The 19403-nt window shown below is 37.0% G+C and overlaps 1 protein-coding gene across 1 annotated transcript in view; it reads right to left on the bottom strand.

The window, feature by feature from the left end:
• neb (nebulin) overlaps positions 1–19403 on the bottom strand; it is a 107872-nt gene that overhangs the window by 29216 nt on the left and 59253 nt on the right. Inside the window, 30 exon segments of the mRNA XM_055230689.1 lie at positions 1042–1143; positions 1533–1643; positions 2293–2403; positions 2493–2597; positions 3284–3388; positions 3475–3579; positions 4196–4300; positions 4391–4498; positions 5046–5147; positions 7292–7393; positions 8219–8323; positions 8416–8520; positions 8786–8890; positions 9196–9300; positions 9408–9512; positions 10027–10131; positions 10213–10317; positions 10598–10702; positions 10800–10898; positions 11382–11486; positions 11572–11676; positions 12057–12164; positions 12260–12367; positions 12861–12968; positions 13194–13298; positions 13397–13501; positions 14303–14500; positions 18504–18617; positions 18703–18810; positions 19243–19347. Of these exon segments, the coding sequence (XP_055086664.1) occupies positions 1042–1143; positions 1533–1643; positions 2293–2403; positions 2493–2597; positions 3284–3388; positions 3475–3579; positions 4196–4300; positions 4391–4498; positions 5046–5147; positions 7292–7393; positions 8219–8323; positions 8416–8520; positions 8786–8890; positions 9196–9300; positions 9408–9512; positions 10027–10131; positions 10213–10317; positions 10598–10702; positions 10800–10898; positions 11382–11486; positions 11572–11676; positions 12057–12164; positions 12260–12367; positions 12861–12968; positions 13194–13298; positions 13397–13501; positions 14303–14500; positions 18504–18617; positions 18703–18810; positions 19243–19347 (3264 nt within the window).

Raw genomic sequence — 19403 nt, 5'->3', positions numbered from 1 at the left:
TCTTGCTCTTTTGCTCTTGGCCTAATAATCTAAAAAACATTTGGTTATAACTTTATATATACAACTAGTTTACAACATAATTATCGCTATTAGTTTACTGACTACTTACTTGGTATTTACTAAAGGTGACTATGTACAATTTATATATTTGAGGCACTACCTGTACCAGAATGAACCCTGAGTCATTACACTTCACAGCTGTTTTTATTAGCAAATACATTTTAAAAGATGTGTTCAATGCTAATGCTTTCCAGTGTATAACAAAATGAATGCTGTTTGCTCCCCCTCATTTAATCTTATGTTGCTGATATAACCAGAATACCCAAGTGCATGTAAACACATACATTACACTACAACATTAAACTGACAAATAAGCCACATTTAGACACATTGGTCATCCTCCGAGCTTTGTAGGGCTTTAACCATGCAACCAAGCAACATATAGTTTTACAGGCATTTAAAGTGAAGAATGTGGCTTTTTATATCCATTTAAGAGCCACCATTTCATTCAAGCACAGTATTATGGAATTCACCTTGCTAACAGCAAAGTAATAAACCATTTAAGTGGTACTAGTGCTTTTTCCATATTATCTCATGTAATAACTGCAACAAGAAAGCCGTTGAGGGATCTCAGCATTCTTTAGTATAGTGTAAACTTAATTTGATGAAATAACAAATACCCAGTGACAATTGTTTCATATACATAAATAATTAATGCCGCAATTACTACTTATCTATTGTTTTTACTATGCTGTTATCAAGGAGTTTCACCATTTCTCCAAGCAAACAAAGGTCGGAAAGATATTTTTATTAAAAAAAAGAATTGGTCTAGATAGTCCAAACTAAATCCTTCATTTGGACGTGTCGACCAATGGAAGAAGTTGAAAAAAGAGGAAGAAGGAAATAAGAGATTTTAAATTATTTCAAAATTTTACTGTAGCGTTGTTCTAATAAAGATAAAGGCTTAAGGCAAAATTTCTATGTATAATTTCTAAATATATTTTGATAATTATTCACAGATAGTATAGGTTTTATACGTACATGACTGATGAGTTTGGCAGCTTGTGTGGCCTTTCTGATATCAGGGCGGTCGACCACACTGGTATAGGATAGGTTAGCTTTAGCATTCTTCTTGTAGGCAAACTATGGAGGAAACAAAGAGACTACATTGAAAACATGAGCACATACAATGTACAGTAGGAATCTAAGAATAACAATTTCTACAAAAAAGATTACGCACACCACTTAAAATCAGATTGTTTTGGTAAATATTGTATATGGACAGGGGTTGGGTAGAATTTTTGTTTGCTGATAGGCAAAAAAATAATTCAGGATTGCAAAATTCTATAGTTTTTTCAAAAATGACAAAAATGTGAAATATTTGTAAGATTTATATTTAGAGTAAGATTTATATTTATTTTAGAAAAAAAATCATTAATAAATCTAGAACCTTAATAGCACATGTCATTTGAGTATATATTTGTTGATATTCAGTGCTTGATGTGATCGGGACTCTTGCTGGGATAACTCACGCTGCTCTGGGTCTTGGCCACATCCATGGCATGCTGCACGTCCGGTGGAACAGTCATGTTGTTGTATTCAGACTTGCCCTTCTCCTTCTCAAACTTCTCTTTATACAGTTTCTGTAAAGAACAATTATTATATCATGATTATGTTTTCAAATGGCAATCTTAGATATCATAATACATTTTAAAAGCCCAAATATCTGAAATAGTTGCATGCATACTTGTGTGATTTACAAAAGGTAAATGCTTAATATGCATATGGGAATTTATTTGTGTAAATTAATTAAGGAGTCTACTAGATTTGTTTGTTCAGTAATCATATAAATCACAATGTGTCTAATCACAACAATCTCAGCTTAAAATGTAATAGTGTGAAATTAGTTTTTTAAAATATACAATATGAAAAAAATATTGTTTCACAAACTGTATTCTGATGTTGATTTCAAAAAGTTGAACTCGTGTGGCAATCTATTAGCAGGGGAGCTGACATGTGGACAAAGGGGTCTGTTATCCCAGGCCCTAGGGTCTTAGGGGCCCAAAACTGGAACCACAGCCCATTAATTTATATTAAAGGGGGTATAAGCCTTTTGGCCCTGGGCCTTCAAATTTCTGTCGACAGGCATATCTATTATGTCAGTTAATGTAAAAATACATTTTTGTTCTGTTCTGAAATCATGAAATTCACAATGTTTCTAATCACAACACTTTTTTGGCATTATATCTGAAATAGTGGCATCATAATTTTGTGTAATAAATAAAATCTTACCCCACTGACGAGTTTGTTGACCTCCTTGCTGTGCTGTGTGTCCCGGGTCTCAGCCAGAGTGGTGAAAGATCCACTCTGCATTTCTTTCTTACTGGCCTCTTTGTATTTGCTCTGTGAAAGATTAAAATGCATGAAATATAAAATAGTACTATCCCTACATAGTGTCAAAGAGCAGTAAATATAAAGTGAACAGTACAAACCTCAGAAGCCAGAGTGCGCACAGATTTGGCGTGGAGAATTTGAGGTGTGTCAGAGACTGGGAGATAGTGGCCCTTTGCCTTCTCATACTTCTCCTTGTACTTCACCTGTTAACAGTGGAGGGATGAGTAGCAAATATTACATATACATATATAACATATTCATTAACGTTTTCTAAAAGGAAAACTCTAAAGAGTAAATATCCATTTATTTATTACAAAATAGGTAAATGTAATTGCTAAACCTCCTTTACCTATACACAAACCATTTTCTATATCTATCAAAAGGTAAGTTGCAATAAAATAACTCTAAGAAGTGCAATTCATTCAAAAAGTATATTTAACATTGTAATAAGTAGGGTTGGGACAATAAACAATAATATCGTTTATCGTGATAAAAAGGGTCAACAATTCATGGGACATTTTATATGATCATGAGAATCCACAACAAAAATAATCACCATTATATCACCAGAATGTGCAGAAAAAAAACTACTTCTCCATGATGATCTCTTCTAGATCACTGTTGATTTCACTTATAACAAGGTGCAATACTATAATAATTGTTTAAATATGGAACCTATTCTTAATATTAAAATCATAATTATTCATACCCAGAACATTTTTAAACTGACAGCAACTTATATCATTATTGTGATAAAACTGTGACACCAAATTTCAGTATTGCCCTATGCCTAGTAAACTATTGCTATACTCATCTTCATTTCTTGTTCAACTGAATCGCAAAACCGTGAATGAATGAAATGAAAACAATGAATTGTGGTCACACTTACATCACTGGCCATTTCAGTATTCTTCGTGCACAAAATCGTTAACTTGTCATCAACAACTGGGATCACACAGCCCTTCATGGCTTCCTTGTCATATTTGTACTCCACCTTTAGTTAAACAAAGAAAACATATATTACATTTGATAGTAATTTTACACAATATAAAGCACGTTAAGTATAAATTGTGTGCTCACATCGCTCTGTTGCAGGGTGTTCTTAGCAGCGTTGACAAAGTCAGGTCTGTCTGCGGTCCAGATCCACTTGTTCTTAGTGGCTTCATATTTCTTCTTATAATCCAGCTGTAATATATTTGCACAATATAATTATTTTAATGGCAAATGCAATTTACATACAAGTTTTTATCTGTAATTATAAGTTATTAAACGTTACAAATATTTCTGACCAAATGATCAAACAACAAAAATATATCCAAACTATATTGAACTGTTTTGCACTGATGAGTGGATCACCACATGATGCAAAAGGGATTGGAAATGGTGAGTAAAATATTTTATCTAAAGTAAACTAGATCAATTATGGCTATGAACTTAATGAAAAACGGGCTTATGTTGAACTATACAGTAACACATCTTTATAAACTACTATAAAGGGGTTTTGAGAGTAGGACGTGTGTTTTTCTATGCTTTTCTGTGCAATTAAAACAGCCTAAATGGAAAAAAAATGCTTTTATTTGATTTTATTATGGTCTATTTTTGGATAAAAAGTTACAAACTGGGGTTTAAAACAATAAAAAATCCAAAAGACACAAAAGAAATTATTGTTTGGCTAGTTATCATTCCTGACTAGTCCACTGCAACTAATCAAAGTTGCATACCTAATGTGTTTTCAAGCGAATACTGTACATTTATATACTATTAAAAATGCATACAGTGGAAATATAAAACCATGACTCACGTTACTGATGTTCTTGTAGGCCTCTTTGGCAGCACGGATCGAATGCGCTTCGGGGTCCATGTTGATCTGGGCCTTGCTTCTTTCATACACCTCTTTGTATTTCAGCTATAGACAAATAAAATAAAAAAATTAACATTTTTAAAAAACATTTTCTGTCACAAAAATATTATTAAATATTGTGATAAAATAGCTTACAGTGCTGGTGATGTCCTTGACTTTCTTCATGTGGTTCTGGTAGGGAGTGTCGTAGGGGAGAGTGTAGCCCTTAGCCTTGGTCCTGTTATACTCCATCTTGTAAATAATCTGTGGAAGAACAAACAAAAATATAATAATTAAAAACAAACCAATTCCATCCATAAAATTAACCAACTACTCAATTTCAACGTGTTTGTGAATTTTTTTTTAAGTTACAAATGTTTTTTCCCTTCTTTCATTTTAGTATTTTTGTGTCAGTTAAAACCTCATTCGTAATTAGACTGGCCGACCCGGCACTGTTGTATTCTCACTTATCACCACAAGGTGCTGTCTACTTTACTGCTGTCTGAAAGTGTAACAGTGTCACATAAACGGATAGTTAAGAATGGTAGATTTAAGGCATGTTATTTCTATCCACTGCCCAAATAATGCGTGTTCTTTTGTAATATATAGTCTTACACTTAACAAGTATAATTTGCATAGTCGATAGATTAATTATAATTATATGTATGTATTAATGGTTGTGATACTATATATATATAATAATACAGAATATCTTACCTTCACTTAAATCACTAAAAATAAATACATAAATATATAAAAATACAATGGGATTTGGTAGTTCAGAATAATTGTTAACATTGTTCAAACTTACATCACCGATCTTCTTGCTGCGTTTATGGCTCTCATACTCTGGGGTCTCCAGCACTGAAGTGAACTTGTCCTTGGCACGTTCATACTGCTCCCTGTACCTCCACTAAAATCCCATGCAAAAATACACAGTTAGCATAGCACACAATATTAATTTAGCATTGGAAACACTACAATCTTAAACTAAACTATATAAAACTGCTACTACTTTTTAATCATGGAAAACAAATACTTAACATTAAACTTAGCTGAACTGAAAAGACTAGCTGTTTTAACATAAACTACGCAGACCTACTTGAAGACTAACATTTTAACATAAGCAGATAAGTACCAAATACTAAATAAACTCATATCTACTACAAAGCATCAAAGCAAAATCCTATAAAACTACACATGCAGTATGAAGGACAGAAGGACATGAAGGACAGGTTACACTGTAAAAAGTTATATCTAGGCAAAGTAAAATGACTTGAATTTGTTTTTATTTTATCATTGCTGATCATTGATCACTGTTGATTTTCTAACTTTCTGTTGGTTAAATCAATTCTCATGTTCAGCCCTAAGAGGCGACTGCTGTTGTGATTTTGGGCTTTACAAACATAAATTTCATTGAATTTTGATTTGAGAAGCTAGGGCTAGTCCCACAAATGTATATTGTTATCTGGTTATAAAATATTAAAAGTCATTAATTAGATCTTTCTTGGTAAGGAGATAAATATATATAAAAATAGGTAAAAAATTCCAAATCAACTAATGATAATAAAATAAGGAATAAAAAAATATATACACAGGGAGAAAAAAGTGCCCAAACATAACACACTTATTAATGTATTTTTTATTTTTATTTTTTTGCTTTCTAAATATTCAACAAAAACAACTGGTAGATTTTATATTAGAGTCAGTAAAAGCTACTCAAATCAAGATATTCAAATCAAGATCAAGAATTTTTCAGTTCCTTTTAACATGTCTAAATAAAACTTTTTCCACGGTGTAATCTTATGAATGAATTGATAAAGCCATGCATACACAGATGGATCACATGCACAGTGACATAAGGAGACACAGTGAGGGTTAATGGACAGATGAAACGGAGAGTTGTTACCATGGTTACTCATGAGTGTCTGGGGCACCCATGGAGTCGATGATCAACCACAAAAAGTCCATCTTAGGCTAAAGTAAAGAAGGGAATCTCTAAAACTAACAAATAAGTAGTATATATGAGGAGGAGATAAATCATTGACTAGTTTTACTGTTATGGTAATACTTCTCAATAAAGTTACATCTATGAGATTTGAGATTGTATACTATATATGACTTCAATTTCTAGTTAGCCTGTATGATCCTAAAATAAAATTGCAAATATGAGTTTATACCCAATTTTTAAACATAATTGAAGAATATATTTATAAATGAACTGTTACACTCATACGCTTAGCCCCTTCTCTCACTCTGATGTTGAACCATGACAGAGAAACAACTGTCTGGGAAAATGTCAAGAAGTGTTTCCCCATGGTTCTCAACCAGCAACAGTTCTAACTGGGTAAAAATGTCTGTACCTGGCAGCTGCTTCCTTAGAAAATTAAAAGACAATATCAATTATACATTATGGAGTAAAAGTGATTTTCCTGAACTAGAACAATGAGAAGGTACTGGCCATTTAATTATGATAATGAACCTTAAATTTCATGATGGACATGAGATGAAATGGTGACGTCCAGAGATAACAAAATGTTTGATTTTAGCAAGATTTTTTGCTAAAATCTTCTTGGATGAAGGATGGAGCGACTATGATAAACTGATTTGGTTTACCTTACTGCCCATAGAGGACATGTACATGGCTGTGAGGATATCAGGCCTGAACAGTTCATTGCAGCCACTTCGGTGCAGTTCCTTTGCTTTGGATTGATATAATTTCTGTTTTGACACACAATAAAACACATAGCATGCACAATGTGAGTGAAAGAAGACAGTAGAAACAGAGAGGGAGAAGGAGAAGACAGGAGACCCAGTGTAGATCGGTTGTCCTGGTCTGTGCCTTCAGAGTGATTTTAGTTTACTTTAATAAACTGTCACTTTGATGGTACAGAGTAGGCACTGGAGCAGCTAAAAACAACCTGCGTGAAATAGAAAGATAAGGACAAAGTTATAGACAGTTGTAGATGCCATGCTGCGTAGACCGTCCCAGGATCAGGACCAGGTTTTGGGGGTCCTTCATGCACCGTAGACTGGACTTGGTCTTCCTGGGTTTACCTGGCTCATTTTGTTGTTCGCTCTGGCCAGCTGGTACCTAGGGTCATCAGTGGTAATGGTGAACTTATCCTTGGTCTTCTCATAATTAGCTCTGTAGTGTCTCTGCTCACAACGTCAAAAACAGTTTAATACAAATGCACAAAAATAATAATACAGACTGCTACGAGGGACCTAACTGGGATTTAAGGAGAGGTACAGGTTAAAAAAACAATGGTATATATTAATAAATGGATGAAATAGAATATAGCAACATGACAAGAGAAAACATAAGCCAGTACTAGACCTTAAAAATAATAAAATAAAAATGTACATTTTAAATTTAAACCAAATGGACTATCAAGAATTACCTTTTTGCTGTTCAAGCAGAGTTAACAATAGAAAATAAGTCTAGTTTACTGGTTTGTGTCTGTAAATATTTCACACCAAAGACCATTTAAAGCAATATTACATAACTTTCTTTTACCATGGAATGCAAATGTAAAAAAAAAAAATTGTTTTAGTCCAATCTAAAATCTGCAATAATACAGTAAAATCAATGATATATATATATATATATATATATATATATATATATATATATATATATATATATATATATATATATATATATATAACTGGAAGCTTTTAAACCTCTGGGCTGAAAAAAATTGAAAATATTTCATTATAAAAACAATGATTGGTGTTGGTGTGTTGTTGGTTTTTTTTTTGTTTTTGTTTTTTTTTTTGTGTGTTTTTTTTATATTTGTGTTATCAGTAGATATGTATTCAGTTTGTTATTGTGAAATATCATGTAAATAAATAGTTTAAAAAAAAAAAAAAAAAAAACAATGATTAGATAAATAAAATGACAATATCAACTGAAAAAACAACACAAATACTTGTGTTGTTGATACAATTGTGATATTATAATGAGAAAATAGCACTCACATCATTGATGAGGATAGAGGCGTTCCTGGCGGCCACGAAGAAGGGCGAGTCACAAGTGTATTTGAAGTTTCCTCTGTTCTTCTCAAAGGATGCTCTGTACAATCTCTGTCAGAACAAAATATGTTTAGTATTAGAAAAAACATAATGTAAGCCATTATAGCAAATGGGAATTTAAGTAAAATAAAGACAAATCTTACCTCACTGTACAGGGTCTTGTTCCTCTCAGCCTGTACCAGCTCAGGAGTGTCCCACACGAAGCAGCCGATGCCCTTCAACCAATCCAGATCCTCCTTGTACTTAACCTAAAGCATAAGTTATAAATTTAAATGTTGTTTGATGCATGGTTTCATTGTATCAGTTTATATTTTAGGATTATAATTCATTATTTTATGTTGCACCAAATCATAGAAGCAAATTCCTAGTTTGAGCATTTTGTTCACTTTCATTGGCAATAAAAGTATTTTTGATTGCGATAAAGAAATTAGACACTTGAGACCTAATGAAGACTAGTGACCATAAAACATGCAGCTAATTCAATTTCCAAATTATTAAAACATTTGTACTTACATTGCTGACGTTATCGTTGACAATTCTGCTGAAGAAGAACTCGGGGCGATCGGGGATAGACTTCCAGGTACCCAGAGAGTTAATGTATTTCTCCCTGTATTTAACCTGGAAAAAATCAAGAAAGGATATGGTTAAAGTGTGTGCAAACTTTTTGCTCCAAGCCAATTTGTGTTTTTTACAATTCCACAATTGAAAAAAATATTCTGTTTTGCATGTACGGTATAGTAAAAGTGTAGGTATTAATTCTGAATCTGAAGTCTGATTTAATGCAAACATCAGTGTTAATTAAAGGGAAAAAAGCTGCCAGCTAGAAATTAACAGCAATTTGTACTGTTACTGTTAATGTCAGGCCCTGGATACTGGTTATATACAGTAATACTAATAAATACAGATTATTTTGTAGAACTTACTTCACTGATGTCATCTGTGACTCTGCGATGAATGATAATGTCCAAAGCGTCCTTCACAGTTCTGTAGTGGCCCTTAGCAAGTTCAAAGCTCTCCTTGTAACGAAGCTAAAAACACAAACATACAATTAAAATGAGTTAGATATACTTTATGCATTTGTAAATAGTTAGCATGATTTAGCTACGTGTAAAAGTTTTTTTAAATGTTAGCTTACATCACTGGACTGCAGGTATGCTTTCTTAGCACGGATCAGGATGGGAGTATCGGCAATAGCAGTGTATCTGTGCTTCATCTTCTCATACTGGTCCTTGTACTTGTTCTGTAATAGACACACAAAACAATATGGCATTTGGAAAACATGAGGATAACTATTATGCAAGTAAAGTATAGATTTTACACTAAAATCAAGGTGAAATTGTAGGAGAAATGCACAGGAACAATATTGTGGGATATCTATCACAAATGTAGTGTTTGGTATGCATTTTCAGGCTTCTTTTGGACAAAAACTATAAATCTCTAGGGCTGTAGTTCATAAGTGAAGTCAGATTAAACTGTTCAGTCACTCCTAAAACTTCAGCTAACTCACTTCATGGTTCTTTTTTGCTGTGGTCCATAAGATGATCAAATAATTATAGATTAAATTAAAAAAGTCTCCACTTAGACTTAAAGTGACCCCAAATCAAACAATGTAAATGCATTTCGATCACCTACAAATTTTATAACAGGAAAAAATGTAGTTAATATTATTGTTGGGTTTATACAGGGAATTATGTATTATTATGTAGTATTATCATTATTACTATATTATTAAAGGAGGGAAGACAAATACTTACATCGCTATAGACCACTTTCATCTTTCTGCAGTGGCCCATGGTTGGAGTTTCCATCTCAGGAGTGAAGAAGGCCCTCTCCTTGCTGGCCAGATCAACGTACTGCCACTAAAAACAAAACAAGATCATGTCAAAATTACAAATAATAATCACAAATAATAATAATGTGTTGCCGTATGGTAGACTTGCCTTGTTGGTGAGCTGCTGGGCCCACTTGGCTCTCTTGATGTCGATGGAGTCCAGAGTAGTGCTGACTTTTGACATTTCCTCTTTGCTCTGGGATTTGTAGATCCACTAAAATATGAACAAGAAAAGACGGACATACGTCACAACTGTATTACTGTATTATAGATATCACATAGCACATTTTTTGCACCCATGGCAGTTTTTTTTAATTAATAAAATATGTTATTGCAGGGGTAAAGCTTGATCTTGGTTACTGTAATCATACCTGCTTACTTTTTGTTAACTTAGTCTACTTGATCAATTGTTAATCATTAGTGTTCTAGCGATTAAACAAATGACAAATAAAAGATGAATTTCTATTTTAAATGTAATTTTGACAGTGCCTTACGTTGCTCATGTGCGTCTTGAGCTCTGTGACGCGCTTGTATTCAGGCGTATCCAGGACAACACTGAAGTTATGCAGGTTCTTCTTGGCCTCCACTGGGTAATTCACCTAGACATGAAATACATTCAAATGAGATAATTTTAAAATAGTGCAATTTAGATATTAAAGTATTTATTAGGTTAGATATATAATTAAAACCACATACCCTGAATTTGTTGATGTTGCGTAAATTAACCATCTCAGGAGTGTCGTACAGGAAGCAGCCCAAGCCCCTCAGCCAAGACAGGTCCTCTTTGTATTTCAGCTACAAACACAGTTGGAAATTTCAATTTCAATATACAATTTCAAAAAAGGCAATTACTATATATTTATTAATTATTTAATTAATGTGATGAGGAAGGAATTTTCTAAAATAAATCAAATATCATTGTATACTTTAAGGGTTATATTGATTATATTGGTCATCATAATCCTTATTTTTACATTAGACTAACTTAAATTGGGGGGTGAAGGATGTGAAAATCTAAAAAAAAGAAATAACATACCGGTAAGTAATTTATCAAATTTTGATAAATAGACAAATAAGCAAAAGTGTGTAAAATTGCTAAATAAATCTAATCACATTTGCAACACCAACTGATACTAAAAATGATTTGTTATAAATTTGAATATATACGGAAATATATAGTTCATAATGTAATAAAAGCATGCCAAAAAAACATCAATATAAAGGCTCATTTAAAAATATAAATAAAGATTACAGGAAAAAAACTCATGTTGGTCTTACATCGCTGGTGATGTCATTGACGTGGTAACAGTGCATAAGTTGAGGAGTGATAGGCAGAGAGATCAGCTGGCCCTTAGCAGCATTGTGCTTCTCATGGTACCACAACTATAAATAAAAAGTGAAAAATATATTAAAATACAGAAAAAAATACATACGAAAAAAGCATAATGTTTTATTTTATTTTTCTCACGTCGCTAATGTGATCCTGGTTCATCTTGACTTGCTTGATCTCTGGAGTGTCGTAGGTTGTGTGGATCTTGTCCTTGGTCTTGTGCCACTGCTCCCTGTACAGACGCTAAAGAAAAAAACAAACAAATATGTGGATTAATTATCAATCAAATACCGTTATAATCAGGTTACAAGTACATTTGAAACCATCTTTTCAACTTGTATGTGTCCTATATGCAAGTTAAGGCACTGGTACAGGTTCAGCTGGGATTGTAGGGTTTTTTTTTCCTGCAATTTGCACTTTATTCTATGAGAGCTGTCACAATAAGTGGATGTTAAATGGTTAATCTTATTTCAATCAAATTATCAATCCTATTTCTACATTTAGAGTAATATTCAGGCATCGAAAAGCTAAAAACTGAAACAAAAAAATCAACAACTGTGTCACAATGTAAGACTGATCTTATGAAAATAATATATATTTTTGTATGTAAATTTTTTTCTCACCTCGTTGATGACCTTGTGGGCCTTTCTGGAAGTCACAAAGTTGACTCCCTCGGGATGAAGAGTGTAAGCTTTGGCCTTCATCATCTCATACGCCTCCTTGTACTTGTACTACAGACAAATACACAAAACTCAATTATCTTATTGTACTAAATTGTAAAAAAAAAAAAAAAAAAAAATGTAAAAAAAATAGTTTGAATACTTACGTTGCTGGTGACGATGGTGTTGTGTTTGACCTGCTTGTGGATGGGGGTGTCATAGGGGAGGGAGTACCCAGTCGGCATGAACTTCTTGTTGGCCTCTTTGTAATGTTTCTGAAAAAGGCAAGAAAATCATGCATTAGATGGAAAAGACAAAGAATAATGACATCTAATGGTTGTAAAGACATATGTTTATTTTCATTATAGAGTCAACTTAAACCTTATAAAGTTTGAATAAGTTAAACTACTACTTATAAATGTTATAAATGCGAATATTTTCTATTTGTGTTAGTTTAGGGGGTTAGCTGCCTTTCATATACATGCATAAAAAGTCTGATTACTTGATTAATTTCTCCTTTTTGGAAAAATATTTTGGTATAAATTGGTATTAAGAAAAAATCTGTCAATTTAACAGTCTATTTGTAAATGACATGCATGTATAAATATACTTTCAGTCAGTTAAGTTAGTTCTACCGGCATGTTAAATATCGTATTACATTTTATTACATATTAATACATAAAAAAAAATCCTATATAGTATTACTACACATTCAGCACAGTTTTTACAGCATTAGAGTTAATTTAAAGTTCTGAGTTGTTTCCTTACGTCACTCTGGATGTAGTTGGCCAGGCGAGCTCTCTCTGACTCGATGGTCACAGCGGGGGCAGTGTTGGTTCCCTTCACGTTGGTGTTGTAGTCATAGCGATAATGCAGCTGAAATAAAGACAAGTACAGTTATGGTTACTACTAGCAAATATCAATAAGAAAAGTTGAAAATTCACTGTTTGCTTTTGCTATCATATTGAGCAACTAAAAAAAATAAATTGAAAGCTACGAAAGGATATCTTGGTATTTTATTTTATATACTCTTTCTATGTATTGTGTTATATATAGTACGATATAAATAAAATTCTAATTTAATTAAAACTAGTTACTTACATCACTCAGGTTGACAGCGTTTTGCTTGGCCACTTCATAAGTTGGAGTGTCAGTTACCACAGTGTACTCCTTGAATGACTCAATACCCTTAGCTCTGTACTTGGCCTGGATAAAGAAAGAGAAAAATGTTTTTTTTTTAAATTTAAATTACAGAGAAATATTGTGTAAAAATGTTAAATATTCAGTTGTAAATAGTGACTTACTTCGCTCTGCAGGTTACCGGCGTGTTTGACTCTCAGGATCTCAGGAGTGTCCCAGGCGTAGCAGCCAATGCCCTTTAGCCAGTTCAGGTCATCCTTGTAGAAGATCTATGGAGAGAATGCAAAAGATTTATATCAATGTATGGGATAGCATTTTTAATAACTACACATAATAAGATGGGACAAGGATAACATTGCTAATGTTTAAAAGTAGTTCAAATGCTCCATTTGTCTGTTTCAGATGCAAATAAGCAAATAAATGTCTCCTATGCTCAACAAGTTAAGTGATATAACATTGAAAATAGCATAAATATAAATATAAATATAAATATAAATATAAATATAAATATAAATATATATATATATATATATATATATATATATATATATATATATATATATATATATATATATATATATATAAGATATTAACTAAATATGAATATTTATTTATTGTATTTAGTCTCTCCACAATCTTTCGTACTTCCCTACTGTCCAGTCTAATAAAGACTTTGGAAGTTGGTCTTAAGATGGAAAAATATTAGGCATAAGGCTGAGTAATATAACAGATTTTTTTCCCCCCTGATTGATCAATCACAATTTGAGGCAATATTCTCTTGTCAAATAAAATATCTTTATATATAGCATTATTCATTTCTTGAATATAAACAATTCATATTTTTAAGTAGTGCCATTTAACACAAAAATAGAACAATTTCTTCCTCTTAAGTCTTAAACTCTGCTTGAAGCCACATGTTTTTGACAGACAGACGATTTGGCTGTAGACTGATTACAAAGACAGATTACAAATGAATTGATCTCGATCTTGATTCAAATTGTATATAAAAGAGACAAAATATCTAATAAACTGCCAGCCCAAAGAGATACATTTTAAACACAGTTACTCACATCGCTGAGCTGCTCATTGACCTTGCGAGCCTGTCCAAACACTTGCATATCGGGCAGACACATCCACTGGTGCAGGTACTTCCTGTAGTGGATCCCGCTGACTGTGGACTGAGTGTTTCGGGCTGACAGGATCTCCAACATGTCGGGGGGGATGTGGTTCTTGGCTTTGGTCTTTTCATAGTCCTGTTTGTACAGACGCTGTAGGGACAAGGCAACACAAGATTAGAGAATCAGAAGAGCTAAAATTCACAATAACATTGAAGTCTACTGAAAACCAGAGACAAAGGTTTTATCTTCAGCTGGTCCTACACTGTGGAACTTTCTTGTGTATGTAAAGTGCATATGATGGATAGACTTCTCATTTCACTAAAAATAGATAACATCATTATATATCATAAAATTTTACTAAACAGAGACAAGCTGTCACCCTCTCTTAGTGACTGTGGTTACACGCACACTCTACATCTAATTATTATGAGATTTTGGGAGGGATAAAGTAAGTATCGTCTTCATGCGACAATATTGCCAAAAAACTGGCTAGTACACCGGTCGATAAAAATGCCCTTAGCTTAACAAGATCAAGCAATGTTTTGATCACAATCTATAAGGGATGGGACAAGATCTCATCCCACAAGATCTTGTGAGACAAAATTGCCACCAGATTGCAGACACAGGAAAAATAAAGTGTTTACATTTAGCAAAAGATGAAATTTAAATGTGTCAACTGGACAAATCCTTGGAGTGAAGACATTTCCCTGCTCATCCAAGCCGCTTCTTCAGTTCTGGTCAGATTACTGGTGGACACTGCCTTATATCTATCTGAAGGGAGGAGCTAACAACACTGCAACTGTAAACAGCTATTGTCTCCCGTTTCAGCCATAACGACCCTATTCAACCTTTAATTCTATTGTTCTCTTGTTGTTCTCTTGTTGTTCTTAATTCTATTGTTCTCTTTGGTTTTTTTTTTTAGATCTGAGGATGGAATCAAAGATCTGTGAGAGATTATGTCTCAGTCCCCCATTCCTGTTAAAGGATGTTTACATTTAGATTAGGTTTAAGTGCTGGTGAGTTACGCATTTTGAAAAGTCATGGGATTAAAAAGAAGTGCTACTAAAATGACAGTGAAAATATAAAATGAAATAAATAAAAACAATAAGGACAATATTGTGTGATATAACATTGAAAATAGCATAAATATAAAGATGGGTTCCAGAGCTTGGGCTCTGGAACCCATCTTCTTGAGAGGGGTTGGACTCTCCATTTCTCTGGCGTTGCCCGCGGGGAGCGGCGGCGAGCTGGTGTGGGCTTGCTCATTGCCCCACAGCTCAGCCACTGCGTGTTGGGGTTCACTCCGGTGAACGAGAGGGTCGCGTCCCTGCGCCTTCGGGTCGGGGACAGGTCTCTCACTGTTGTGTCGGCCTACGGGCCAAACAGCAGTGCAGAGTACCCGGCCTTCTTGGAGTCCCTGGGAGGGGTACTAGACAGTGCACCAACCGGGGACTCCGTTGTTCTCCTGGGGGACTTCAACGCCCATGTGGGTAACGACAGTGACACTTGGAGGGGCGTGATTGGGAGGAACGGCCTCCCCGATCTGAACCCGAGCGGTGTTTTGTTATTGGACTTCTGTGCTAGTCACAGCTTGTCCATAACAAACACCATGTTCGAGCACAAGGGTGTCCATCGGTGCACATGGCACCAGGACACTCTAGGTCGGAGGTCGATGATCGACTTTGTTGTCGTGTCATCTGACCTCCGACCGCGTGTCTTGGACACTCGGGTGAAGAGAGGGGCTGAGCTGTCAACTGATCACCACCTGGTGGTGAGTTGGATCCGCTGGCGGAGGAGGAAGCCGGACAGACCTGGCAGACCCAAGCGTATTGTGAGGGTCTGCTGGGAACGTCTGGCGGAGCCCTCTGTCAGGGGGGTCTTCAACTCCCGCCTCCGGGAGAGCTTCTCCCTGATCCCGGGGGAGGTTGGAGACATGGACTCCGAGTGGGCCATGTTCTCCACCTCTATTGTTGATGCGGCTGCTCGTAGCTGTGGTCGTAAGGTCTGTGGTGCTTGTCGCGGCGGCAATCCCCGAACCCGGTGGTGGACACCGGAAGTAAGGGATGCCGTCAAGCTGAAGAAGGAGTCCTATCGAGCCTTGTTGGCTCGTGGGACTCCTGAGGCAGCTGATGAGTACCGGCAGGCCAAGCGTGCCGCGGCTCGGGCAGTCACAGAGGCAAAAACTCGGGGTTGGGAGGAGTTCGGGGAGGCCATGGAGGAGGACTATCGGACGGCCTCAAAGAGATTCTGGCAAACCGTCCGACGCCTCAGGAGGGGAAAGCAGTGCTTCACCAACACTGTTTACAGTGCGGGTGGAGAGCTGCTGACCTCGACTGGGGATGTTGTCGGGCGGTGGAAGGAATACTTTGAGGATCTCCTCAATCCCACTGTCACGTCTTCCGAGGAGGAAGCAGAAACTGGGGACCCAGAGGCGGACTCGTCCATCACCCTGGCTGAAGTCACTGAGGTGGTTGGCAAGCTCCTCGGTGGCAAGGCTCCGGGGGTGGATGAGATCCGTCCTGAGTACCTCAAGTCTCTGGATGTTGTGGGACTGTCTTGGCTGACACGTCTCTGCAACATCGCGTGGCGGTCGGGGACAGTACCTGTGGAATGGCAGACCGGGGTGGTGGTCCCTCTGTATAAAAAGGGGGACCGGAGGGTGTGTTCCAATTACAGGGGAATCACACTCCTCAGCCTTCCCGGTAAGGTCTATTCCAGGGTGCTGGAGAGGAGAATCCGACCGATAGTCGAACCTCGGATTCAGGAAGAGCAGTGTGGTTTTCGTCCTGGTCGTGGAACACTGGACCAGCTCTATACTCTCCATCGGGTCCTCGAGGGCTCATGGGAGTATGCCCAACCAGTCCACATGTGTTTTGTGGATCTGGAGAAGGCATTCGACCGTGTCCCTCGTGGTGTCCTTTGGGGGGTGCTCTGGGAGTATGGGGTCCGGGGCTCTTTGCTAAGGGCTGTCCGGTCCCTGTATGACCGGAGCAGGAGCTGTGTTCGCATTGCCGGCAGTAAGTCAGACCTGTTCCCAGTGCATGTTGGACTCCGCCAGGGCTGCCCTTTGTCACCGGTTCTGTTCATTATATTTATGGACAGAATTTCTAGGCGCAGTCAGGGGCCGGAGGGGGCCTGGTTTGGGAACCACAGGATTTCATCTCTGCTGTTTGCAGATGATGTTGTCCTGATGGCTTCTTCGAGCCAGGACCTGCAGCAGGCACTGGGGCGGTTTGCAGCCGAGTGTGAAGCGGCTGGGATGAGAATCAGCTCCTCCAAATCCGAGGCCATGGTTCTCGACCGGAAAAAGGTGGTTTGCTCCCTCCGGGTGGGTGGTGAGTCTCTGCCCCAAGTGGAGGAGTTCAAGTATCTCGGGGTCTTGTTCACGAGTGAGGGAAGGATGGAGCGTGAGATTGACAGGCGGATCGGTGCAGCGTCTGCAGTGATGCGGTCGCTGTATCGGTCCGTTGTGGTAAAGAAGGAGCTGAGCCGGAAGGCGAAGCTCTCGATTTACCGGTCAATCTACGTTCCTACCCTCACCTATGGTCATGAGCTTTGGGTAATGACCGAAAGGACAAGATCGCGGATACAAGCGGCTGAAATGGGCTTCCTCCGCAGAGTGGCCGGGCGCACCCTTAGGGATAGGGTGAGGAGCTCGGTCACACGGGAGGAGCTCGGAGTAGAGCCGCTGCTCCTACACGTTGAGAGGAACCAGCTGAGGTGGCTCGGGCATCTGCTCAGGATGCCTCCTGGACGCCTCCCTAGGGAGGTGTTCTGGGCATGTCCCACCGGGAGGAGGCCCCGGGGAAGACCCAGGACACGCTGGAGGGACTATGTCTCTCGGCTGGCCTGGGAACGCCTTGGGGTCCCACCGGAGGAGCTGGAGGACGTGTCCGGGGTGAGGGAAGTCTGGGAGTCCCTGCTTAGACTGCTGCCCCCGCGACCCGGCCCCGGATAAGCGGAAGAAAATGGATGGATGGATGGATGGACAATATTGTGAACTGAACCGTACCACCGCTCAGTGTATTATAAATATTGTCAAAATCTCGACTGGTCTTGTTCGCGTGTGGAAACTGCGTCTCACCCCAACCCTACAATCTATTGATTATTACCATAGTCCTATATGTAAATACAGATTATACTATCCACTTACATCCAGGACGAGTTTTCCGGTCTTGACGCAGCGAGCCGTGTTGGGATCATCCTCCAGGCACTTGGGCAAACTGTACAGGGACTTATACTTCTCATAGTCCTCCTTGTACTTGACCTAAAGAGAAAATATATATATAAAGATATACTTTTACTTCAAATTTTTTCTCATATTGCAATGTAAATTACAAAATTGTACTTACGTGGCTGAGGATGACTTTCTGATTTTTGGCGTGTTGCAAGGCGTGGGAGTCTTTGGGAATCTGGTAGCTCTTGGCTTTGATTTTGTCCCAAGCAGAAGTGTAATTTTTCTGTTTTAAGAGAGAATACAAATAAGTACACAAGATACATTAATTTAAATAGTGTAGCATTATATATTTGTTAAAGGGGACATATTATGCAAAATCAATGTTTATGAGCTTCCTAGCTAAAAGTTGTATTTCCATTGATCTGTTACAGTAATCCTGTGTCGTCCTGCATTTGGAGCTTGCCTACCCCCTACACTGACCCACTTTCTTAACTTGGATTTATTTAGAACAACATGCAACTGAACTAGAGAGAAATGTAAAAATTTACAGGTAAGGCTTATTAATTCTGCATTTTTATTCTAGGTTAGATAATAGTCCCATATTAAGTAGTTTTACAATAAACACATAATAAAATAATGTTTTATGCATGTTATATTTTATTACTAAGTACTAGAAAATAAGCATGTCTCCTTTAAGAAATATTTTGACATGTACCTGGCTGAAGAAGTACTTGAAGTTGTGGCATCTTGCGTAGTCGTAGGTATCAAGAACAGTGGTGTACATGTGCTTCTCCTTGTGGTAGGCCTCTCTGTAGGAGAGCTGTGAATAAAAAGAAAGAAAATATAATTGATTTAATATGACTCAAAATGATGATA

The sequence above is a fragment of the Periophthalmus magnuspinnatus genome, chromosome 21, assembly GCF_009829125.3.
Source record: "Periophthalmus magnuspinnatus isolate fPerMag1 chromosome 21, fPerMag1.2.pri, whole genome shotgun sequence".
Lineage (NCBI taxonomy): Eukaryota > Metazoa > Chordata > Actinopteri > Gobiiformes > Gobiidae > Periophthalmus > Periophthalmus magnuspinnatus.
Note: the sequence above shows the minus strand (reverse complement) of the source record. Positions and strands in the feature narration are given on the sequence as shown.